The sequence below is a fragment of the Chiloscyllium plagiosum genome, unplaced genomic scaffold, assembly GCF_037043375.1.
Source record: "Chiloscyllium plagiosum isolate Xiang-an unplaced genomic scaffold, Cpla_swu_hap1 HiC_scaffold_34, whole genome shotgun sequence".
In the NCBI taxonomy this organism is placed as follows: domain Eukaryota; kingdom Metazoa; phylum Chordata; class Chondrichthyes; order Orectolobiformes; family Hemiscylliidae; genus Chiloscyllium; species Chiloscyllium plagiosum.
The window spans coordinates 40,951,367-40,977,747 of record NW_028270172.1 but is presented as its reverse complement, the minus strand read 5'-3'; the positions used below and the strand labels follow the sequence as shown (position 1 = coordinate 40,977,747).

The 26,381-nt window shown below is 40.5% G+C and overlaps 1 protein-coding gene across 8 annotated transcripts in view; it reads right to left on the bottom strand.

Moving 5' to 3' along the window:
* Positions 1–26,381, bottom strand: part of kif13a (kinesin family member 13A) — a 331,165-nt gene that overhangs the window by 209,835 nt on the left and 94,949 nt on the right. For 7 of the 8 annotated variants that reach the window (XM_043719132.2, XM_043719126.2, XM_043719128.2 and 4 more), the window contains exons 3-4: positions 24,229–24,241; positions 19,458–19,518 (exon numbers count right to left, since the gene is read on the bottom strand). The exons of the other annotated variant lie outside the window; for it this stretch is intronic. In XM_043719132.2, coding sequence (XP_043575067.2) covers positions 19,458–19,518; positions 24,229–24,241 — 74 coding nt within the window. The remainder of the gene's footprint in view (positions 1–19,457; positions 19,519–24,228; positions 24,242–26,381) is intronic. 8 annotated transcript variants of the gene reach the window in all.

The window sequence follows — 26,381 nt, the reverse complement described above, 5'->3', positions numbered from 1 at the left end:
TGCTGATAATAAAGAATAGAGTATTGGTGTGGTAATTGGCTTGAATTTGTCTTGCATTTTGTGGACAGGACATAACTGGGCAATTTGCCACAATGCCAAGTTGTATTAATCCAGAGAATTGTTACTTTTCTTGCCATTACCAGGGGAAAAATTAATTCTAGAATGCAATTTAACTTGTGCATCTTTTATAAAATATATAATAAATCAATTAGCCACTCCAGATTAAAACGGTTGGTCTGGGCCACCTTTGACATGTAGTGTGGTTGTACTAAAAAGGTAGCAGCATAATCCAATGACTCTATTCTAAACACCTCAATTTCACAAACCAGCTCATCAAAAGCTGAAATCCATTTGATGCATAAATGTCGAAACTGACCGTCAATGATCAATTGTGGACCAGTTTCACAAATCCAGAATTGTCCTTAGATTGCACTTAGTGTTGATGAGTTGGAAGACCAATAGTTAGATATGATTTAATGTTGACGAGGCTAAATTTAACACTTTCTATGGAAGACTTCTGATTTAAATGTAGGTTTGCTCATTGAGCTTGAAGGTTCATTTTCAGATGTTTCGTCATCATACTAGGTAACATCTTCAGTGAGCCTCCGAACGAAGCACTGGTTGTGTGGACCGCTTTCTATTTATATGTTTGAGTTTCCTAGGGTTGGTGATGTCATTTCATGTGTAAAATGTGATACCTTTAAACAAATGTTATCACCTTATTAAACAAATAGAAAGATATTCACATGATGTGCCATCTTTTCCATCTTATAGATACAAGAAGAACACAGAACCAAAAATCATAGTCCATTTACTAGCATTTGGCCCATATCCCTCTAAACTCTTACTATTTATATTTCCATCCAGATGCCTTTTAAATATTGTAATTGTACTCATCTCCACACCTTCCTCTGGCAGCTCGTTCCATATACACACCACCCTGTGTGAAAATGTTGCCCTTTAAATCCCTTTTAAATCTTTACCTGCGGTGGGGGAAGTCCAGAACTAGAGGGCATAGGTTTAAGGTGAGATGGGAAAGACCTTGGCTATTCACCTTATCCAAGCTACTCGATTTTATATACTCTATAAGGTCACCCCTCAGCCTGTGATACTCTAGGGGAAAAAAGCCCCAGCCTAGTCAGCCTCTCCCTATAACTCAAGCCCTCCAGTCCCGGCAACATCCTTGTTAATCTTTTCTGCACCCTCTTACATATAAGAACGGCCTACAGAAGGACAATCAAATTTCTGAAAATGGCTTTACCAATGTCTTGTACAGCAGAAACATGGCATCCCAACTCCTATACTTAATATCCTGTCCAAATTCAGTAGAAAATGATATCAGTAAATCTGGCATAAGAGTAATCAGCTGGCAGAAAGCAGTCTTCATGGGGGTAACAGAGCTCAGCCAAGTAAACTGGAACCAAAGGTTGATGGAAAAAACAGTATCTGAATATTGGGTTGCTAAAGAGATGGTTCAAACACAGTCAAGGTATATTTCTTCAAAAGAGCAAGGTAGGAAAAACAAGTTCAGAGCTCCCTGGATGACAAAGGAAATAGAAATCAAGTTAAAGGAGGAAAAAAAGTACGCTTATGGCCAGTATCAATTAATACATACAGCTGAGAACCAACAGGTTTTGAGAAGATTTGTAGCTCAGGTTGAGGTTTTGGATGTAAGTTTGATCGCTGAGCGTGGGGGCTCATTTCCAGACGTTTCGTTACCTCACGAGGTAACGTCTTCAGTGGGCATCATGCAAAGCAATGCTGAAAATTCCTGCTTTCTATTTATAGAAAGAAACTCAAATATATAAATAGAAAGCAGGAATTTTCAGCATTGCTTTGCATGAGGCCAACTGAAGACGTTACCTAGTAAGGTAACGAAACGTCTGAAAATGAACCTCCAAGCTCAGGGAGCAAAGCTGAGAACCAAGCTGAATACAGTAGCTCAGAAGAGAGATGAGAAAGCAAGTTCCATGTGCAAAGACAGATCATAGAAACATAGGAGTAGGAGGTGACCATTTGGCCCTTCAAGTCACTCTGCCATTCATCACAATCATGGTGGACCGTCCAACTCAATAGCCTAATCCTACTTTCTGCCCATAACCTTTGATCCCATTCGCCCAAAGTGCCTTATCTAGCCCCCTTATGAATACATTCAATGTTTTGGCATCAACTGTTTCCTGTGGGAATGAATTCCACAGACTTACCACTCTTTGGGTAAACAAATGACTCATCTCCATTCTAAAACGGTCCACCCCGAATCTCCGACTGTGACTCCTGGTTCTGATCACACCTATCATAAGGAACATTCTCCTTGCGTCTACCCTGTCAGAATGTTGTAAGTTTCTGTGGGATTCCTCCCTCATCTGTCTGAACTCTAGCAAAACAATCCCAACCTAATCAATCTCTCCTCATACCTCAGTCTCACCATCTCTGGAATTAGCTTGGTAAACCTCCACTGCACTCCCTAGAGAGCAAGAGTATCTTTCCTCAGAAAAGGAGACCAAAACTGCCCACAATATTCTAGGTGTGGCCTCACCAAGGCCCTGTATCAACATATCCCTGCTCTTGTACTCTAAACCTCTCATAATGAAGGCCAACATACCATTTGCCTTCTTTACCACCTGCTGCCCCTGCATGCCTACCTTCAGTGACTGCTGCACAATGATACCCAGGTCCCACTGCACACTCCCCTCTCCCAATTTACAGCAATTTAGGTGGCAATCTGCCTTCTTTTTGCTTCCAAAATGAATAACCTCACACTTATCCAAATTATACTGCAGTTGCCATTGAGTTGCCTACTCATCCATCCAGTCCAGATCATGCTGAAGGATCTCTGCATCTTCGTCACAGTTCACCCTCCCACCAACTTTGAGATTTTACATATTGTTCCCTCATCCAGATCATGAAAATATATTGCGAATAGCTGGGGTCTTCACACCGATCTCTGTGGCACCCCACTGGTTACCGCCTGCCAATTTGAAAATGACCCATTAATTCCTATGCTTCATTTCCTCTCTGCCAACCAGGTTTCTCTCCATGTCAGTACATTTTCCCCAATCCCATGCACTTTAGTCTTGCACAATAATCTCTTATGCGAGACTTTGACTGGCTCCCCCTTGTCGACTCTACTAGTTATATCTTGTTAGAATTCCAACAGATTTGTCAAGTGTGATTTCGCCTTCATAAATCCATGCTGACTCTGTCTCGATTCTGCAACTGCTTTCTAAATGCTCCGCTATAAAGTCCTTGATAATGGATTCTAGAATTTTCCGCACGACAGACTTACTGGTCTGTAATTCACACTTTCTCTTTTTGAATGTGCGAGTAATATTAGCTATCTTCCAATCTGGGACTCTTCCAGAGTCTATAGAATCCTGGAAGATGACCTCCAATGCATCCAATATTTCTGAAGCCAAGTACTCTGGACTGTAGATCATCAGGTCCTGGGGATTTATTCACCTTCAAATCTTCTCAATTTTCACAGCACTATTTATCTACTAATATTGGTCTTCCTCAGCTCTTCACTCTCACTAAATCTTGGATTCCTCAATATTTCTGGCATTTGATTTGTATCCTCTTTGGTGAAGACAGAACCAAAGTATACATTCAGTTACACAACCAATCCTTTGTCCCCTCTTATACATTCCCTCATTTCTGATTGCAGGGGACCTACATTTGTCTTCACTTTGTTTCTCTACACGTACTTGTAGAAACTCTGACTGAAAGTCTTTATATTCCCTGCAAGCTGACTTTGGTACTGTATTTTCCCCTTCTTAATCAATCCCTTCATCCTTTTTTGATGAATTCTGAACTGCTCCTAATTCCTCCGACCTGTTATTTTTCTTGGCCAACCTGCATGCTTTTTCCTTGGAACAGATACGAATTTCCTTTGTAATCCACAGATTAGCCCTCTTACCCATTTTGCTTTTGTGCTGCACAAGAATAAACAGCTGTTGCAGTTCCCCCCATGTGTTCCTTGAATGCTTGCCATAGGCCTATCCACTGTCACCCCTTTAGGTAACTCTCCCCAATCCATCAAGGCCAACTCACCCCTTATATTTTCATAGTTTCTTTTATTAAGATTCAACATCCTAGTCTCCAAATCTCACACACTCTCCACCTGGATAAAAATTCTATCATGTTATGACCGCTCATCCCCATGGGGTCTTGCACAGCTAGATGGCAATGATTCCTTTCTCATTACACAGTACCCAGTCTAAGATGGCCAGCTCTCTAGTTGGTTCCTCCACATTTTGATCAAGAAAACCATCCTTGATTCAGGAATTCCTCCTCTATAGCACTGTGGCTAATTTGATTTGCCCAATGTATGCGCAGATTAAAATCACCCATGATCACTGATATTCCCTTATCATACGCATCTCTAATTTCCTGTTCAATGCCAAACCCAACATCACCACTGCAGTTTGGCGGGTTTAAACATGAAACCCACTAATGTTTTTGCCACTTGGCACTTCCCAACTGAACCCATATTGGCTCCACACTGTCAGAGCTAATATTCTCTCTCATTATGGTATTAATTTCCTCTTTAACCGGCAATGCCACTCCATCATCTTTTCCTTTTGTGATCATGTAAAAAGATTGGCAGCTAACATAAAAGAAAATCCCAAAGTCTTCTATAAGCACATCAATAACATTATGGCGTAGACCAAACCCCTCAAAATATATCACAGATAGCAGAGACCCTAACTTTTGACTCATTCAAAGGCAAGTGTACAGTGCTGTGCTCCAAATGTGATTCAATTGGTCAACAGCTATGCTTTAAACAAAACACACCTTCTTCATTCAACACAGTTAAATTGCAAACAAAAAAAAATTGGCATAATTCAAATGAAATAGTGAAAGTGTAACTACGAGACATCAATGATCCATATGACATATTGCTAAACATGTCCTTAGCAAAGGCAAATTCAGCAAAACAGACATTTCTCATGTGCTATCTCCAGTCGAGGAGAAAGGAACACAAAGAAAGTCTAGCAACAGAGACAGAACTCAAGTGTTTTCCTTCTGCAGCAGAAAGAAAGCTGTATTTATCAGCTTCAACTCCAGAAACCCCAGGTGAAAGCACAACTATAACCCTATGTCTGAAAGAGTCTGACTCCACTCGCTCATGGTTCTTTCATCTAACTTAACAAAACAGTCAGGGAGCTCAAAGCTATTTCCCCACTGCTTCTGAAGCAGACATATCCGCACCATGGTGTCAACATGTCTCATCAAGAGAAACAGGGCAGAACATCTCTTAAAAGGCACATATCATCATAACAGTAAAATAGTATTAAAAGGTGGCATGGAGCCTAATAGCAACCAAAATGAGGATTTACACAATGAATACTTTGTATCTGCCTTTACCCTTCAAAGTAGGTTGCTTCTTAGGCAATGACGACGGAGGATGAAACTCTGTCAATAGAACGGTTTAAAATTGGTACGGTGGTCGTATCAGATAAGTTAGGAGAAAGTGAGGACTGCAGATGCTGGAGATCAGAGTCAAGTGTGGTGCTGGAAAAGCACAGCAGGTCAGGCAGCATCCAAGGAGCAGGAGAATCAATCATACAAGGATTCATGATGTAGGGCTTATGCCCGAAACGTCAATTCCCCTGCTCCTTGGATGCTGCCTGACCTGTACTTTTCCAGCACCATACTCTTGACCCCGTGCTAGATAAGTTGTCAGTACTGGTAGCAACGTGGTGCACTCAAAGATATTTCAGAGTGCAAGAGTGAAAACTGCAGAGGCACTGACAATCTATCTAGAATGCAGGATAGTGCCAGAGACTGGAGAATTACAAACCATTACAAACTTTTTTGAACAAGGAAGTAAAGATCAGTCTAGCATTTGTGGAGCAATCAGTTTGGTGTTGGGGAAGCTTCTAAAAACAATTACATGGGATAGACTTGATAGTTCCTTGGGAAAATGTGGACCCATTCAGCAGAGCCAGTCTGAATTTATTGAGGGAAAACAATGGCTGTATAAAAACAATGGAGCTTTTTTTTGAGAGAAGTAATGAAGGGAAAGTTGTTGACGAGGATACAACACCACAATACAGATTCAATGCAGTATCATATGACAGACTTGAGCATTATAGATCGTGGAATACAAGGAATAGACACAACTGGATACAAAACTGGTTGAGGGATAGGAAACATATTGATGATTAATTGGTCTTTTTCAGGCTGGAAGGAGATTTGTCGTACAGTTCTGTTAGGACTCTTGCTTTTCCAAATATATATTTCAATGATCGAGATCATCACGTACAGGGAACAATGTCAAAGTTTGCAGATCTGCACAAAACTTGACAAAACTGTGAAGTGAAGGGAGAGTGGGCAGAAAGCTGACAGATGAAGTGAGGTAGTACAAAGAACAAAATAAAGGCACTATTCAAAAGCAGAGACGTCAGTTGTATATAAGTCATTAAAAAGGTGGATGGGCAGTGAAAGAGAGCTGTTAATAAAACACAGACCACTATGTTCTATCAATAGGAACATAAAGTGAAAGAGCAAGGAGGTTATGCTGAACTTATGCAAGGTACTAGTTAGGCCTCAGGGAGAGTACTGTGCACAGTTCTGAGTGTTACACTTTAGGAAGAATGTAAATGCAGTGGAGTGCATGCAGGAGAGGGTAAATGAGTGAATGGAAAGCAGCTGTTCCCCTTATTGAAAGGGTCAATAACAAAGTGACATAATTTTCAAGAGAAAAGCAGGTGCTTTACAGGGGACTGAAGGAAAAATCTTTTCACCCAGAGGATGGTGGCAATCTAGGATGCGCTGCCTGGGAGGGTAGTTGAGGCAGGAAGCTCACAACTTTTGAAAAGTACTTGGGACGAGCACTTGAAATGTCATAACATTCAAAGCTGTAGGCCAATTGCAGGAAAGTGGGATAATGTGTTGTAATGTATTTTTGGTGAAACAGACTCAGCAGACCAAAGGGCCTCTTCCGTATTGTATGATTCTATAATTCTATGCAGAGATTTACAATAAAGATTCCAGGGATGAGAGATTTCAATTACGTGGAAATATTGGAGAAGTTGAGACTGTTTTCCTTGAAGAGAAAGACAATATGGGATTTGATATCGGTTTTCAAAAATCATGAGGAGGTTTGGATAGAGAGAAAGTGTTGCCGCTTGTAAACAAATCAAAAACTACAAGGCACATTTTTTCAAATATTTTCAAAGGAAGTAAATGTGAGAAGAGAAAAGAAAACTCTCACTGTGAGCACTTCAGGCATTCTGGAAGCGTGACGGAGAAAGGTTCAATTGAGACATTGAAGACGACATTGGACAATTGTTTGAACAGAAATAATGCCTGGGCTTATGGGGAAAAGGCACCAAGTTAAATGCTCAGGAAGCCAATACAGACACAATGAGCCAAACAGCCTCCTCCTGCACTGTAACTAATCTGTGACGGCACCAGTATGAAGGATTTGGTCTTAATACCAGAAAAGATGAAATAAGGAACTTAAAAAAGACAAGGCCTCCACTCCTGATTGCTATTAGACAACAGCAAAAGCAATGAAGCAGGTTAATGTTCTGCAAGGTCTGGATCACTATGATATCATGGTAAACCAACGTGTTAAAACTCATCGCTACAAGGAAACACCATTTCCATGTGAGCTAATGGAGGGCAACTGGCCCTCATGGAAATGCACTGAAGTAGCAGTCAGTATGTTTAGCATGGGACAGAGCAGGGTAACAAAACTGAAAACAAAACAACAAAAAGGAAGGAATGAGAAAAAAAAAAGGGAAAAATGAAGGAATAGAGGATCGATGAAGCAAAAGAAATGGAAGGAAATAAAATTACTCATGACAATTTCAGATAAGTAGGTGCGCATACAAGAGCAGCAAAAGGCACAATGTTATGATGTAGGAATAAATCAAATTTCCTGAAGTACCATGACCAATCATAGAAAATCACTTTTACACGTATTAATGGCTTCAGATACAAGGCTTCCACCTGTAACATGCTTCATCAACTTCAGGTGCTGACTGTCCTTCTATGCTGTTTATTCATTTTTTAAATTTCAGATATCTAGTCTGTTTAATCTCTCAATGTATCAGTTCAAATATGTAATAGATACTGCAGTGAAAATTTAAATATTTAACATTTCTGCCATGAGTCATGGGTTCCATTTGCAACATGGAGAATGACTGCACTTCCCAGGGCACTGCGAGAATGATATGAAAAGTTCAGCTTTTCATGTGACATTTAAATCACCAAAGAAGCTAAAAACAATGATCTTCCTTTCTACTGGTCTGGCAAGGATTCATTGCACTTAGAAAACAATATATTGGGATCTTCATAGTGATCTTAACCAGATACTTCCAGAAATTCTATATACGCAGACAAAATTGTACCCTAAATTTGGCCAAGCTAATGCCACCCAAGAGCCACCTGCAACATCAGAACTAAATCTGCATGCGTGAAGTATGTACAAATAAAAGGCCATGTCACACTACCAACTGAAAACAGGATAGTTATGATAATGACCACTAATATTTAACGCTTACAAAGGTTAAATACAGATATTGACAAGTGAACAGCATCTGTGGAGAGAAACAGAATTAACCTTCCCTAATGGCATACCTACAACAGACTGCAGTTGTTCAAGGCAGCAGCTTACCACATTCTGAAGGGAAACTAAGGATGGGGAATAAATACTGGCACAGCCAGCAACACCCACATCCCACAAGTGAACAAAATACATTTTGGGTCAACCAGCTTCCATTTGAATGGAGAAAAGTAGTAGGAAAAAATATTTTTAAGCAGGGAAAGAGGGGAAATAGGGCTGGACAAAAGATCAAACAAAGGGAAGATCTGTGAAGGCTTGAATATTACAGACATTACATGATGATAAAGTGCACAAAGCATAAGAGAGGGGAGTAATGGGACAAAATTAGGCTACAACAGGTTACTCAAAAGCAGGCATAAATGGCAAAATGAAGACCATTAAGGAATGGCGATACAGTTCCAAGTGTAACTTGAGGGGAGCTTGTGGCAATGCACCTGCTGCCTGTCCTTCCAAATGTTAGCAGCTGTAGGCTTAGGGAAGTAGTGCGTCAGGACCCTTGGCGAGCAGCTGCAGTGCATCTTATACAGTTGGTTGATAAAGGAGCAGTGCTCCAAAAGCTGGTGCTTCCAAATAAACCTGCTGGACTATAACCTGGTGTTGTGCAATTTTTAACTTTGTGATTATTTAAGGTGGTGCATGGGGTGACTATCAGGCAGGTTGCTTTGTTTTGAATGGTGTTAAACGTTTTGATGTCACAACGTTGTTGGGAGTTCATGCCAGGCAAGTGGGGTACATTCCATCACACTCCTAACTTATGCTTGCAGGTTATGGGTATGCTTTGGGAATAAGAAAGTTCAGAATTCCTAATCTGACCTGGTCCACAATTTAAATAAATCAGGACCCTACAGATATGCTATAATACCCAACAGGATAATTTAAAATAAGAGTTTAATGCTGTAGCAAAACATTTCTAAACTATCTTTAAAATTTCCTCTCTATTGGGTGGCACGGTAGCACAGTGGTTAGCACTGCTGCCTCACAGTGCCAGAGACCTGGGTTCAATTCCCGCCTCAGGCAACTGACTGTGTGGAGTTTGCACATTCTCCTTGTGTCTGCCTGGGTTTCCTCCGGGTGCTCCGGTTTCCTCCCACAGTCCAAAGATGTGCAGGTTAGATGAATTGGGAGAAAGTGAGGACTGCAGATGCTGGAGACCAGAGCTGAAGAATGTGGTGCTGGAAAAACACAGTAGGCCAGGCAGCATCCAAGGAGGAGAATCGATGTTTCGGGCATAAGCCTTTCTTCAGGAATGGTGAATGGTGAATTCAGGTTAGGTGAATTGGCCGTGCTAAATTGCCTGTGGTGTTAGGTGAAGGGGTAAATGTAGGGGTTGCTCTTCGGAAGGTCAGTGTGGACTTGTTGGGCTGAAGGGCATGATTCCACACTGTAAATAATCTAATCTAAATACGATAGGTGGAAAAATAATATCTGAACAAGTTGGTTATATTTTACTCAGATAAAGACTGAAATTTCCAGGTCACTAGTTAGTTCAAGTACAAATACAGCAATTTGTGAAGGTATTCAAGTTGCAGTTACAAAGTCAAAGGGAAGAGAAATGGTGGAAGAACAGTGGTGTGGATCTTGCAGCTGTGTTCAAGAAAATTTTCTTTAATCATTATGTAGATGTATCTCCAAGAAAAGAAGCAGACCTTGAGCTGCTTTTGAGAAATAAGGCAGGGCAAGTGACTAAAGGGTTAGTGGTGGAGCGCTTTGGGATGATTGATCATAATTCTATTAGTTTTAAAACAGTTATGGAAAAGGATAGGTCTTGTATAACAGTTAAAGTTCTAAATTAGATCAAGACCAATTTTGACAGAATTAGATAGGAATGCTGAAAAGTTGATTGAAGTAGACTGTTTACAGATAAAGGGATGACTGGCAAATGGGAGGCTTTCAAAAGTGAGATGATTAATTCAGGGCCTGCATATTCCTGTTAGTATGAGGGGTTAGGTTGGTAAGAGGGGGGGAATAATGGTTGACTAGGGATATTGAGGCTCTGATCAAGATAAGGAGAAGTCATATCAGATACAAACAGCGAAGGCGGCATTTGGTATGCTTTCTTTTACTGGTTAGAGTATCGAGTATAGGAGTTGGGAGGTCATGTTGTGGCTGTACAGGACATTGGTTAGGCCACTGTTGGAATATTGTGTGGAATTCTGGTCTCCTTCCTATTGGAAAGATGTTGTGAAACTTGAAAGGGTTCAGAAAAGATTTACAAGGATGTTGCCAGGGTTGGAGGATTTGAGCTATAGAGAGAGGCTGAACAGGCTGGGGCTGTTTTCCCTGGAGCGTCGGAAGCTGACGGGTGACCTTATAGGGGTTTACAAAATTATGAGGGGCATGGATAGGGTAAATAGGCAAAGTCTTTTTCCTGGGGTCGGGGAGTTCAGAACTAGAGGGCATAGGTTTAGGGTGAGAGGGGAAAGATATAAAAGAGACCTAAGGGGCAACTTTTTCCACACAGAGGGTGGAAGGTGAATGGAATGAGCTGCCAGAGGAAGTAGTGGAGGCTGGTACAATTGCAACATTTAAGAGGCATTATAATAGGAAGGGTTTGGAGAGATATGGGCCGGGTGCTGGCAGGTGGAACTAGATTGGGTTGGGATATTTAGTCAGCATGGATGGGTTGGACCGAAGGGTTTGTTTCCGTGCTGTACATCTCTATGAATCTGTAACTGTGATCAAGTTGGGGTGGCATGATGGTTCAGTGATTAGCACTGCTGCCTCACAGCACCAGGGACCCGGGTTCGACTGCAGCCTGGGTGACTGTCTGTGTGGGGTTTGCACATTCTCCCAGTGTCTGGATGGGTTTCTTCCAGATGCTCAGGTTTCCTCCCACAGTCCAAAGATGTGCGGGTCAGATGAACTGACCCTACTAAATTGCCCATAGTGTTAGGGGCATTAGTCAGAGGGAAATGGGTCTAGGTGGGTGACTCTGCGGAGGGTCGGTGTGGACTTGTTGGGCCGAAGGGCCTGTTTCCACACTGTAGGGAATCTAACCTGATCTAACCTGAAGTGAATCTTTCCAAGAATAGTAGGGGTGCAGGGGTGTATGTAGGAGGGAAATCAGGAAGGCAAAAGAAGAAAAAAGAGATGTGAGATAGCGTTGGCAGATAAATTTAAGGGTAATCCAAAGAGATTCTACAAGTACATTAAGGGCAAAAGAGTAACTAGGGAAGAGAATAGGGCCTCTTAAAAGATCAACAAGGTAGTCTGTGTGTGGACCCACCGAAGATGGGAAAGACACTGAACAAATATTTCACACTGTCTCAAACTTTATTGAGGTTTTTAAGGATCTAACCAAAAACGAGTGTTATGTGTAGTCAAAATAGACTTCACAAAAGCCTTCGACAAGGTTCTGCATGGTGGACTAATTAATAAAGTTAGGTCACATGGGATTCAGGATGAGCTTGCCAACTGGACACAAAATTAGCTTGATGTTAGGAGAAAGAGGGTGGTGGTAGAGAGTTGTTTTTCAGATTCGAGGTCTGTGACTAGCAGTGTTCACAGGGATTGGTGCTGGGTCCACTTTTTTGTCATCGCCTTAAATAATTTGGATAAGAATTTAAGAGGCATGATTAGTAAATTTGCAGGTGACACCAAAATTGGTGGTATCGTCCACAGTGAAGAAGGTTATCTAAGAGTGCAAAGGAAACATCATCAAGAGGGGCAGGTGGAGTTTATTCTGGATAAATGTGGGATAATCATTTTAGTAAACTAACAAGGATCAGTCTAAAACAGTTATTGATATAGAGGCCTTGGGTACTGTTGTCAAACAGGGACCAAGGGGTTTAGGGACATAGTTCTTTGTAAGTTGCATCACAGGTAGACAGAGTGGTTAAGGTGTTTAGCACTCTTGCTTTCATTACTCAGATACAGCAGTATAGCAGAGCATAACAGTTGGCATGTCATGTTGAGGTTGTACGGGACACTGGTGAGGCCACTTTTGGAGTACATTGTACAATTCTGGTAGCCCTGCTTTAGGAAGGATATTATTAAAATTGATCAGGGTTCAGAAAGTATTCGTCAGGATGTTGCCAGGACTGGAGGATTTGAGGTACATGGAGAGGCTGGAGTGTAGGAGATTAAGGGGCAATCTAACAGAGGTTTATAAAATCGTGACGGGCATAGAACCAGTGAATAGTAAAGATATTTTCCCTAGGGTGGGGGACTTAAAACTTAGTGGCATAATTTTAAGGTGAGAGGAGAAAGGAGAGGAGGGGACCTGAGGGTCTTTTTCACACAGTGGTTTGTATGTAGAATGAACTGTTAGAGGAAGTGGTAGATGCAGTTACCTCAATTGGAAAAAGTATCGATAGATATGGGCTGAATGCAAGCAAGTGGGACTAGCTTAGTTTGGGAAATGTGTTTGTCATAGGGGAGTTGGACCAAAGGGTTTATTTCCATGCTGTAAGACTCAGATTCAAGAAAACAGAAGTACCAGAAGTCATCAAAGTGCTTGGTGCTACAGTTGCTCAAACCTCGGCAATTGTGTCACTTCTTGTTGTGTTTGATTCAATTCAATAGTATAGACCTGACACTTTTCTCTTTCCTGCATCAGACATGCACTTACTAGCACTGGAAAGCAAGCATCAGATTTAAAAAATGCTGCTCTCAACATACATGAGCAACACAAACTGATCAAGCAAACAAAAGGAATATTTGCCACTCAGCAAGCATTACACCAGCATCAAATTGTAACATTCAAACTTCACAGTTCTTTGCATCTTCCTTGTTGTAATACAATTATTCACAATTTTTTTTTTAAAAGTCACACTGATACTGTGCTGCGAAAATGTGAGACTGGGCTACGTGACAGATCAGTATACTGGTTGATCAATACCAGAGTGTGCCTGGAACTAGGACTCACCCAACACAAAGAATGGGAGGAGAACTGAGGTGATATGAAGCTTCTCTCATTTTCCTTCAAACAATCAGATAAAGACAAAAAGATTTTGATGCAGATGCTCAGATCAGTAAAAATGGACAACAATGCACAAGATTACATATCAAAACAGCAACCATATAAAAGCACTGTGATGGATCATTGAAAACATCTCTGGAAATGTGGCTCAATTTAACCCACACTGATGGCACGAGCAGCATCTCTTCTCACCCAATGTAATAAAACCAAAACAAACCAAGTTTTACTTAGCTGGTATCAATCCTTTATGAGCAGTGATCCACAATCCCAAAATCACATGATTTGTAGGAAGCTAGAGGCAAATTAATTCGGCAACGTTATAACTATGATTGTTAAAGCATGCAGGAACAATTCAGTAGTTCTAGAGAAGCAAAGTATTAACCACTTGAACTCTTACGTTAAATGCTCAATTCCTAACAAAGATAGCAGAGCAGTTTTAAAATGTTTAGTTCCCCAAACATAGCTTTAATAGGCATTAAAATGCTCAGGAAAAAGTGAAGACTGCAGATGCTGAAGATCAGAGTCGAAAAATGTGGTGCTAGAAAAGCACAGCAGATCAGGCAGTATCCAAGGAGCAGAAAAATCGATGTTTCGGACATAATCCCTTCACGTTTCCGGCTAAACCATCGATTCTCCTGCTCCTCAGGTGCTGCCTCAGTGTTGCGCTTTTCCAGTACCACACTGACTAAACATGTTCAGATCGGAAGTGCTGGAACTTTCAAAAAGGAGCAATTAGTCATCTCCAGCTGGTCACGCTGACAACTTGGTACTCCTGGCTAGCACCAAACTGCTAGTGCCACACAGCTGACAACTGAATATGATAGCAAGGGATTAAGAATGGCATTGTTTAATTGTACATTAGAGCCAATTATTAATAAATAAAAATAAGTTAAGAACTATATAAAATGCTAAAGTTTTATAAGTTGAGTGGAACTACAACCAGAGTCACCATTTTAAATATAGGCTTACTGATCAGACTGCAGTTGCACATTCCTACCCTTTTTTGGTGTGATCCTGTTTTAAAACCAAACTGAGACAGTGACACACTGGATACTATCAATCTCCCTTAATTCAAAAGATCAAACAACCCAGATCCCAAATGCTGGTTTTCATCGTAAGTGGAAGCCTTTTCACATTTACCAGAAAATACTCTCAGAACAATGCTCAACTGAAAAAAACAACTTAAAATACATGCAGCTCTAAAAAGATTCTACTGTATTCCTTTCTAGTTATGCCCAAAGCAATAACAGGGCAAACAAATTTGAAATAATCCCACACAACTTTAACAGTACAAAACAGCGTTTCCCCATTAGCACCAAGTTATCTTTTGTGTATTAGTGGGCTGACTCCTTTCATGGACTAGTTTCAGCAATGGTTCCATTTCCAAAGATGAGCTTCTTGTAACCAAGACACAGATCACAACGGCATTAGTTTTATGTAAAAAGCCTATAAAAGGCCATACAAAGTGTATCACTGGTATTCTACAATACTTTATCTTTAATTGCTGACATAGATGGATACATCAGAGTCCTGTACAAGAAGAATGCATATAAAATAGCAAAACTACTTGAAGTGGCTGCGAAGAAAATCATTTTCTACTGGTCTGCTTAACAATCAACTCAACTTCAGAGTGGGTGGCCGTCTGGCTAACTCCAGAGCTATGCCATGTGTGCTCATGGACAAGTCATTAAAACCTGAGGGGAAGGACTAGAAAGCTTAATTATTATTTCTCCTCTTACAGGCTCTCGTTTGTCTGGTTATTCGTCTCTCTCAGGAAACTATATTTGTTGCTCAATTCCGCTGCTCAATTTTGTTGCATCCTACGCATTGCAATAACAACTCCAAACCCATCCAACTGTGTCTTTATTCCATCCATTATAAAACAATAGTACAAAAGCAAAATAACATGGACTCTAGAAATCTGAAATAAAAACAAAATTAAAAGTCAAGATGACGTGTTAACTCAAGATTATTACAAATTACACATCTGTTACCAGAGGCTTTTCCCTTCCTGGTTAATGCCATGAAGGTAAAAGTTGGAAACGAAAATCTTTTTATCAAGAATTTCCACCTCATCGAGAAGGCTCCCAGCCATTCCACATCTAACAATTAGCTCTGAAAGTTATCATATGTGACCACAGTTGTAACATATTCAAAAACAGCAATTGAGACAACCCTCAACATTTTCTAAGAAGCAACGCAGGCATTTGAAATTAAAGTCAATGTTAACCAATTTTTTGCAAACTGTACTTCAATAATCTATCATCAGCCCTGGGCCATACCCTATATACTAGGTTTTGTTGAAATCTGTCCATTAGCTTTTAGGACATATTGCTTACAGACAAACTAAGGAATAGGGTGAAAACATTACCTGGCAATCATGTGGGCCACTTTGTCCTGCATGCTGTCAAGCTTGATTGCCGTTGGAGCTGTACACATCCAGGCAAGCTAGAGCATTCCATCATACTCCTGACTTGTGCCTTGTAGGTGGTGGGCAGGCTTTGGGGAGTCAGGAGGCAAGTTACTCTCTGCAGTGTTTCTAGCCTCTGACTTGCTCTTGTAACAACTGTGTTTATGTGGTGAGTGGAGTTGAGTTTCTGGTCAATGGTAAACCCCAGGATTTAGGTAGTGGGGAATTTAGTAATGGTAATACCACTCAGTGTCATAGGTGGTGGCGAGATTATCTCATATTGTAGATGATCCTTGCCTGGCATCTGTGAGGCATGAATGTCACTTGCCACTTACCAGCCCACACCTGGATATTGTCCAGATCTTCTTGTATTTCAAGATGGACTGCTTCAGTATCTCAGGAGTCGCAAATGATGAACATTGTGCAAACATCGACAAACATTCCCACTGGTCCAAAGATGTGCAGGTTAGGTGAATTGGCCATGCTAAACTGCCCATGGTGTTCAGGGATATGTAGGTTAGGTGCAGTAGTCAGGAGTAAGTGTAGAGTAATAGGATTGGGAAATGGATCTGGATGGATTACTCTTCGGAGGGTCAGTGTGGACTTCTTGGGCCAAAGGACCTGTTTCCACACTGTGAGGACTCTATGTTTCTGATCTTATCATGGAGGATAAGTTTTTGATGAAGCAGCAGATGTTTAGGCCAAAGACACTACCCCAAGGAAGTCTGGGAGACATGTCCTGGAGCTGAGGTAACTAACCTCAAACGACCACAACCATCTTCCTGTGTGTCAGGTATGACTCCAACCAGCAGAGAATTTGCCACGATAACTACGGATTCCAGCTTTGCTCAGGCTCAGTGATACCATATTTGGTCAAATGTGGTTTTGATATCAAGCAGTCACTCACCTCCCCTCTGGAAGGTAGCTCTTTTGCCCATATTTGAACCAAGGCTGAAATGAGGCAAGGAGTGGAGTGGCCCTCGCAGAACCCAAACTGAACATCACAGAACAGGTGTTGTTTGAAAGCACCGTTGATGGCATCTTTCATCACTTGACAGAGAATTGCAAGGAGCCTAATGGGGCAGTAATTGGCTGGGTTGGATTGGTCCTGCTGTTTATGTCGAGCACACACCTGGACAATTTTCCACTTTGTCAGGTTGATACCAGCGTTAGAACTGTACTGAAACAGCTTGGCTAGGACAGCAGCAGAGCCTAGAGCACATCAGTATTGCCAGAATCTTGTCAGGGCCCATTGTCTTTGCAGTAACCAGTGCTTTCAGCCATTTCTTGATATCACATGGAGAGAAGCGAATTGACTAAAGTCAGGTATCTGTGATGCTGGGAATCATGGATGAGGCCAAGATGGATCATCCACTCAGCGCTTCTGACTGAAGACTGCTGCAAATGCTTTAGCCTTATCTTTTGCACTGATGTGCTGGGCTCTTCCATCATTGAGGATGGAGGTACTTGTGGAGCCTCCTCCTTCAGTGAACTGTTTAATTGTCCACTGGCTGTGGCAGGACTGCAGACCTTAGATTTGATCAGTTGATCGTGGAATCACTTGCTGCTTTTGCTGTTTGACATACAAATAGGATATGCAGGTCTTTGGACTCCTCCATCGTCAGACCACAACAAAACGACGGTTGGAGGAAGAACGCCTCATCTTCCGGCTAGGAACCCTCCAACCACAAGGGATGAACTCGGATTTCACCAGTTTCCTCATTTCCCCTCCCCCCACCTTGTCTCAGTCAAATCCATCAAATTCAGCACCGCCTTCCTAACCGGAGATCTTCTTCCCGACCTGTCCGCCCCCACCCCAGTCTGACCTATCACCCTCACCTTGACCTCTTTCCACCTATCACATTTCCGACACCCCTCTCCCAAGTCCCTCCTCCCTACCTTTTATCTTAGCCTGCTGGACAAACTTTCCCCATTCCTGAAGAAGGGCTTATGCCCGAAACGTCGATTCTCCTGTTCCCTGGATGCTGCCTGACCTGCTGCGCTTTTCCAGCAACACATTTCCATACAAATAGACCTGTTTGCTAGCTTCACTAGTTTAACACCTGATTTATAGGACTACCTGGTGCTGCTCCTGTCATGCACTCCTGAACTCTCCACTGAACCGAGGTTGATTTCCTGGCTTTATAGTAATGGTTAAATGGGGGATATGTTGGGCAATGAGGTTGCACATTGTACTGGAGTACAATACTGTTGTTGATGGTTCACAGCACCTCTCTGCTGCCCAGTCTTCAGCTGTTCAACCTGTTTGAAGTCTGTCCCATTTCGCACGGTGATAGTGCCACACAACATGATGGAGGTTATTGTACATGTCAAGGTGGGACTTCATCTCCACAAGGACCATGTGGTGATCACTCTGACCGATACTGCCATAAGCAGATGCATCTGCAGTTGGCAGATTAATAAGGATGAGGCAAGTCTGCTTTTCTATTTTGTTGGTTCCCTCACCACCTGCTACTGACTCAGTCTAACCACTATGACTTTTAGAATCCGATCAGCTCAATCAGCAATGTTGCTGCCAAAACACTCAGTGGTGGATGTTGAAATCCCCCACCCAGAGTACGCAATGTGTCCATGCCACCCTCAGTGCTTCCTCTAAGTGTTGTCCAAGTGGTACTGATTCAAACAGCCGACGGAGGATGGTCCATGGTAATCAGCAGGAGTTTTCCTTGCCCCTGTTTTACTTTAGGCCATAAGGTGTCATGGGGTCCACACACAATGTTGAGGACTCCCAGAGCAATTCCTTCCCAACTGTACACCACCATGCCTCCACCTCCACTGGATTTGTCCTGCTGATGGAACTGGACTTATCCAGGGATGGTGATAGCGATGTCTAGGACAATAATGTGTGAGATGTGATTCCATGAGTATGACTGCATCAGGCTCTTCCTTGACTAGTCTGTGAGACAGCTCTTCCAATGTTGGCACTACCTTCCAGATGTTAGGAAAGAGGATTTTGCATGGTCAACAGGGCTATTTCTGTTGCTGTTTATTCCAGTGTCTAGGTCAATGTCAGACGGTGTGTCCAGTTTCATTTCTTTTGAAAGACTTGCAGCCATTGGCAAAACTGAGTGGCTCGCGAGGCCATTTCAGAGGGCAGGTGAGAGTCAACCACATTGCCGTCTGTCTGGAGGTCACATTTAGACCTGACCAGGTGAGGATGGCAGATTCTGGATTTGTTCTACTGATGCAACAGGTCTTATCCAGGATGGTGATACTGGTGCCTGGGACAATATGTGTGAGATGTGATTCCATGAGAATGGCTACATAAAATACATTCAAATCCATCCACATGTGCAAAATAGCTCTGGGAAATTTAAAGACAGCTCTAATTAAAAGCCAATTTAATTTACAGTTGCAGGTACTGCTTTCGCAGTTTGTGAACATTTCCTAGTGAAATGTAAACAAAATCCAAAAATGAGAACAATTATTTGACAGGCTTATTACAGGTACTCCAGACGTGCACACATACAAATACACATGCAATTAACGGTAATACACAATTTCACAGTTGGTTAAAAAAGGCTCACCTGCATACTTTGCTTTGTTAGTTTCATCCATGGACCAGAAGCAATGATCAAAAGCAAACACCTATTTAAAAGAAAAGTTAATTATTATCCTGATTAATAATTACAGAACATGCAACCGAATATGGAAGGATTTCTATTTAACTTCTCCTTTCACTGCAAAGGATAACCTAATTCAACCACAAAAAGCAGAATGAAAGAAAAATGTTTTGCATAAAAAAATCTTGTGCTGTAGCTTTTCCAAAACAATTTTACATTAAGTTTGTTTGAAAAAAGCAATGCATCATTTGCTCTATTAAAACATCCTTTTCAGCAAAAGCACAAGTACATTGTGGGCAATAAATTATCAGACATTGTATGAAGAATTGCAGAGTATAAATTGGAGTCATTTAAATCTTTGTAGCCCACTAAATGGCAACAATTGACCCAACTCCAAACATCCCCAGCAGCAAACATCAATATTTGATGGATGTCAATGTAACGATAACTTAAAATACACTTGGGTTCTTTCAGGTTGAAGGAGGGTAGAAAAAAATCCACACGACCAAATTATGACAGAACCAGATGAATTCCTTAGATACCAGAGTCTGTTGACTATTTTAAATTTCTGATATTTTGGGGTGATGAAGCACAATGCAAAGTGTCTTAAATGACTTCACACAAGGACTATTTGAGGCAGAAATGTTCGACTACCTGCGCAAGAAATGGCCCATACAAGACAATTAACTAAAATAATTCAATAATACTTGATGCTTGCATTGCAAGGAACAAAGTCAGTCATCATTTTAGTCATGTTTCTTGCTTGTCCATTAAACAGAACCAAGAGATCTTGAATATCCAACTTGAAGAAATGAATCACATCTGGATAAATGTGAGGTATTGCATTTTGGTACAAACAAGGATAGGGTTTATATATTTAATTGTAAGGCCTTGGGGAGTGTTGAAGAAAAGGGGGACTTAGCGGTGTAGGTACATCTTTGACGTTTGCATCACATATAGACAGAATGGTTAAAAAGATGGTTGGCACACTTGCCTTCGTCGCCAGGTCTTTGAGTGTAGGAGTTAGGAAGTCATTTGAGATTGTACAAGACATTACTGAGGCCTCTTCTGGAATACTGTGCCCGGTTCTGGTCACCCAGTTATAGGAAAAGTATAATCAAGCTGGAGGAGAGGGGTTAGGAGAGACTTACCAGGATGCTGTCAGGTATGGAAGATTTGAGTTATATAGAAAGGCTGGATAGGATGGGACATTTTTTTCCACTGGAACGTAGGAGGTTGAGAGACGTTTATAAAAATTGAGAGGTGTAGATAAAGTAAATGGTATTGCCTTTTCCCTAGGGTGGGGGATTTCAAGACGAAGGGGCACATTTTTAAAATGGGAGAAGAGAGATTTAAAAAAGACATGAAGGGCAAATTGTTTTACACAGAGGGTGGCTCGCATGTGGAATGAACTTCCTCAGGGTACAATTACAACATTTAAAAGATAATTGGATAGGTGCATAAATAGGAAAGATTTGGATGGACATGAGCCAGGAGCAGGCAAGTGGGACTAGTTTCATTTGGGATTATGCTGGGCAGGGACTGGCTGGACTAAGGGTCTGTTTTGTGCTGTATGGCTATATCCATGTAACGTCTCAAATACAGATTTTAAAGGGGAATCACTCCATGAGTTTCAGAGGCTACCACGGACACAGATTTAGGAAGCATGAAATTTTCAACATTAATTTTGAATCACTGCCAAGAGAAATGAGTTAGAAAGAACTATAATAACTGTTTTAAGATTCCCAGCTTAACGATATAGCTGTGTGGTTTCTCCACCAATGAAGCATTTATTATTTTATGTCTGTAATTATCTGCATTTTATTCAGCTTCACAATATTAATTGCAACACTAGGCATTGAAAATTCCCACCCTTACCCATTGTGGAGACAGGAACCTAGTTTATTACAATCTCAACCCAATGTAATGAATCTCTAAATTCTGTTTTTCTGTAAAGACCAGAGTTTGAGCTTGGTTGAATGAATGCAGTGATACAATCAGCTTAAGTGAGGGAAAGAATGAGCAATAGAAGGGGGGGGGGGGGGGGGGGGGGGGAAGAGAGGAGAGAGAGAAATATTAGCACATACACACAGGCCTTTCGACATAAACACGGAAAAAAGTGGAGAAGAGAGGCAAAATAAAAAGGATGGATACACACAATAATGTAAATGAAGATAAAATCAAAATTCAAGTATGCTGGAAACTAACAACCCAGCTAAAATTAAGAGTGGTCATTTCAATTAATGTTCCCCTCCTAAATCATTTGCCACCACAGTCCCAACAGAGGTTCTCTGCAGACTTATCCAGTCAGTCCCATTAGCTTATTCTACCTCAAACCAGAAGTAGCGTAAATTGCCTTTTTAAATCATCTCCCATTCCATATTCATAGACAGTGTGTTTGCTCACTATGTAAATAAAAGTTTTCCTCACACCCCCACTTTCTCAAAATGGTAAACATGTTCCCTATTTCTTGTACTATTAGCTAATGGGAACTAACGGAAACCAGTAGGAAGGCAACTTCAACTTGGTTCTGGAGCGGCAGCAGCATTTTCAGAAGCAGCATGACTACACCAAGTTAGTCGGCCTGTGAAGCCTGGAGTGGGACTTTCACTTTCGCATGGAATGGGACTCTGGTGGCACATGGAATGGGTTGATGCAGCCCAGAACAGGAGTCTGGCAGCAATATAGCATGGGTTGGTATTGCCTGGAGCTGGACTGTGACAGTGGCATGGCGTGGGCTGGTAAAGCCCAGAGAAGGATTGTAGCAGCAAAGAAGGAAAAGCTAGACTACAAAGTTATTTCTTTTTTTAAGTTCATGTGAATGACGCCTATGCATGGCAACAATACACAGCTTTCACTGTATTTTATACTGATTACACTTGATAAAATGATTCAAATCAATTTTCTTTGAGTATGTCATTTAAATATTTCATAATTTTGTACTGTTATCAAATTACACTAGCACTTCCTATCCTCCATGGAGAACAGCCTCAATTGCTCAATTCTAATCCAGTAGCTAAAAGGTTATCCCAGAACTATTCCCAGAAATACATTATCCAGGGTGCTCACGTCCTCTCTAAATTGTCACAAAAAGAAGTTAACCCCCCTCAATTCCAGATACACTGCTATAAAAATTCTATAGACGTTGAGTATAATTTCCATTTTTTGTACTCAATGCCTCATATTGAATCTGTAGATAAGCATACCATCTTGCCACCTTCAAAAGATCCCTCAGTCCTTATGTCCTTAGACCCATTTTAGAACTGCGTCATTAAACTTACATTATGCCTCCAGCCCTTTTACCAAAATCTATCAAAAAAACTAGGAGCAGGAGTAGGCCATCTGACTCTGAGTTCACTTTGCCATTTAATAAGATCATGGCTGATGTTTTTGTGGCCTCAGCTCTACTTACCGCTCTGTCAACATAATGTTTTAAACCTTAAAGGAATTAAAGGTTATCTATCTTAGCTTTAAAAACAATGAGGAAGCCTCAACTACTTCATTGAGCATAGAATTCTACAGATTCACAACCCTCTGGGAGAAGAAGTTCCTTCTCAATTCTGTCCTAAAGTCGTTCCCCCAAATTTTGAGATTGTGCTCTCTTGTCCTTGTTTCATCCACCAGTGGAAACATCCTCTCTACTTCTATCTTTATCTATTCCCTTCATAATTTAGTGTGGTTCTATAAGACCCTCCCCCACCTCATTTTTCCAAATTTCAATGAATATAATCCCAGTCTACTCAGTGTCTCCTCAAAAGTCAACCCCCCTCAATTCCAGAATCAACCTAGTGAACCTCCTCTGCACCCCCTCAACTGCCAGTATATCCTTTCTCAAGTAAAGAGACCAAAACTGCACGCAGTACTCCAGGTATGGCCTCACTTGCACCCTATACAGCTGCAACATAACCACTCTGCGTTTAAACTCAATCCCTTTAGCACTGAAGGGCAAAATTCCATTTGCCTTCTTAATTGCCTGTTGCACCTGCAGACCAACCTTCTGTAATTCATGCACAAGGAAACCCAGGTGCCTCAGCACAGCTGCATGCTGCAATTTTTTACCATTCAAACAATAGTCCTTTTCACTACCAAAATGGATGACTTAACATTTATTAACATTGTATTTCATCTGCCAGATGGAGTATCATATTTGCCTTTTGTCTGCCCATTCTGAGAGCTGGTCTATATACTGTTGCAGATTGACATGATTATTCTTTTTTTTTTGCCACATTTCCAAGATTGGTAGTATAGGCAATTTTTAAAATTTTGCTCCATATTCTAATATCAATTTATACTGCCAAAACAAAATTCAGCTAACCCTGGGGAATATCACTATCTTGTTGAGTTTGATAAATAATCATTTATATGATCAATGTTTTCTGTCCTTCAGCCAATTTTTTAAAAAAAAATCCAAGCTGACACCGGCCCTTTTGCTAAGCAAACTGAAGTCTCAATTTGCTTTGTCTCATTTTCCCTCAGATTGCTTTACTTTCATTGGTTATAATATATTGATTTAAAGAAATGTCACTGCAGATGAGCATTTTCACACAGAATCAGGAGACATTTTGTTAAATAGTTCAGAAATATATATTATCTTGCTTAACAACTCACGAGACTCAGAACTAGAACTGCACTAGTTATGTATGAAATTTAAAATACAACACAGCAATTGTTCTACTACTGCTGTACAACTTTGCGTTCTCTAAATATAGTCACCCACAGAAGTTACCATACATACCTTAGGTCCTTTCCTGGAAACGCAAGATCAATCCACAAAGTAAAAATTATTGATGCGAAGGATGACAAATCCATCACCAGTCACATGGTAGGTATATTTTGGGAAAAGAAAAGAAGAAAACAAGATCAATTTTCTGAGTATTTGACAGACATCAGATGCCCTATTGAGTTTTAATATCCAGCAACATTCCTTTTCAGTACAAGCTTAGAAAATCATTTTAACAATCATGCTGGACTTGACAGTATGGTTAGGATTTCAGCTTCACATGACCTTATTTTTGAAATTGCTTTATATTTATTCAACTCGCAAAAGATAGCAATAAACAAAAAAACTTTATTTAAGATGTCTAAGGTCAAACATAAGCAAAAACCACCTTTCTCCAATTAAGATTCCAGCAGATAGTCATGCTCAAGGCAATTGTCTGCATGAACAAAACTGCTGCATTTACAGGATAATGCAAGGATGCTAAATAAATGACAAATCAGGTCAAAATTACATCCAAAGATCTTGTTGAATTAAACTATAAAGGGTAAAGCTTCTGCTGCTTATAAATATCTGAAGAATTCAGCTAACTCCAACCTGGTGGATACATCTACACTAACGACTACTTGGCAAAAATCAAGAATGAACATTTAGCTGTTGCTCATGAGATTAAATTCTTCTATGAAACACTATCCACAGATTAAATCACTTACAAAGATTATAAGCAATATGCCTTAGAACATATCTGTCAACAGTAATTTGATTAACAATGATATAATTGTATTTGGTAGCGTTTTACTAAAGAGTTCTCTGTACACTTATTACCTTCCATCGCACTTCAGTTAATGGTGATCCCAATAATCAGACACGCGATGATTAATCCTCAACAGCATGCATTAAATACATATTTATGTAATCCGTACCATCCTGCTAAATGTTTGTGGTTAGTAAAATTCCAAATTACATTTTATGGACAGTTACTTTAATAAAACCAGCTTTAAAACAGCCATTAACACAATTTCAAGACGTAAACTTTCTGCTTGTAGTGCCAGAGTTTGGGCAACATCATGTGGTAAATTGGTTCAACTAGAAGAAATCATCCCTCCTGTACTTATTGAAATACATATATTATAGATATAATATACATTATATACATACATAAAATAAATGTGAATGGTGGACATACATATACTATAAGAGGGAACATTATCCAATCATAACAAGGAGCCAATTTCCAAATGACCCAGACATTCACATTGTTTGACTATGTGGAGCAAAATGGTCTCATTGCTCAAAGGAACATTCAGACATCAGGGCAAAAGATGCTTCTTGATGCATGACTGCATGTTCAAGAGCATATTTCAAGTTACTGGTTGGAAATTACTTAGCACTCTTGCACATTCTTCAAAATTTACAAGTTCAGAAAATGTTAATGAAATAACTATCATAAAACCACAAAGGCAAATTTCACCAAAGACTAATTCAACAACAAGCAAGTTTGACCACTTAGCCAGTGACAAAACAGGTAACAATTTGTTCCAAAAAACACTTTGAAATTTGGAAAATGTGGAAACAATCAGTCATTAATAAATCTGCTCATTTTCTCCCCTCACAACCAGTGCAACGTCTCTCAAACTTCGAGATAATGAGGACTGCAGATGCTGCAATGTCAGTCAATAAAGTGTTGTGTTGGAAAAAGCACAGCAGGTCAAGCAGCAAGTTGATGTTTCAGATCGGGACCTTTCATCAGAACATTTCTCAAACAAAAAGTTTACCATAGGGGAGGACTTCCAAAAGGGTTTTCTGTTATACAACTGCTCAGAGATCAAAAAAACAATTCTTGCTAATTTTAAATTTACTGCATCTTATTTAATAGTTTTCTTGAACAGTCTTTTTTTATTATAAATTCCTAATGAAACTGCCAGCAATTAGCCAATGGTGTAATTACTTAGAACTGTAAAGAATTAACCATTTTACATGGTGTTTCAATCAAATGCCTTGCTATTATTTTAAGGTACTCCATGTTGATGGAGCATGCTTGAATTGTGATGAAACCTTTTATGTAAGTTGATATATTCATTGGCAACATTTTGGATGTGTTCCAGAATGTACTGGTCCTTCAAACTACACTTTCATGCAGAAATGGCCTGGGGTGGGGCTGGTGGTGATGG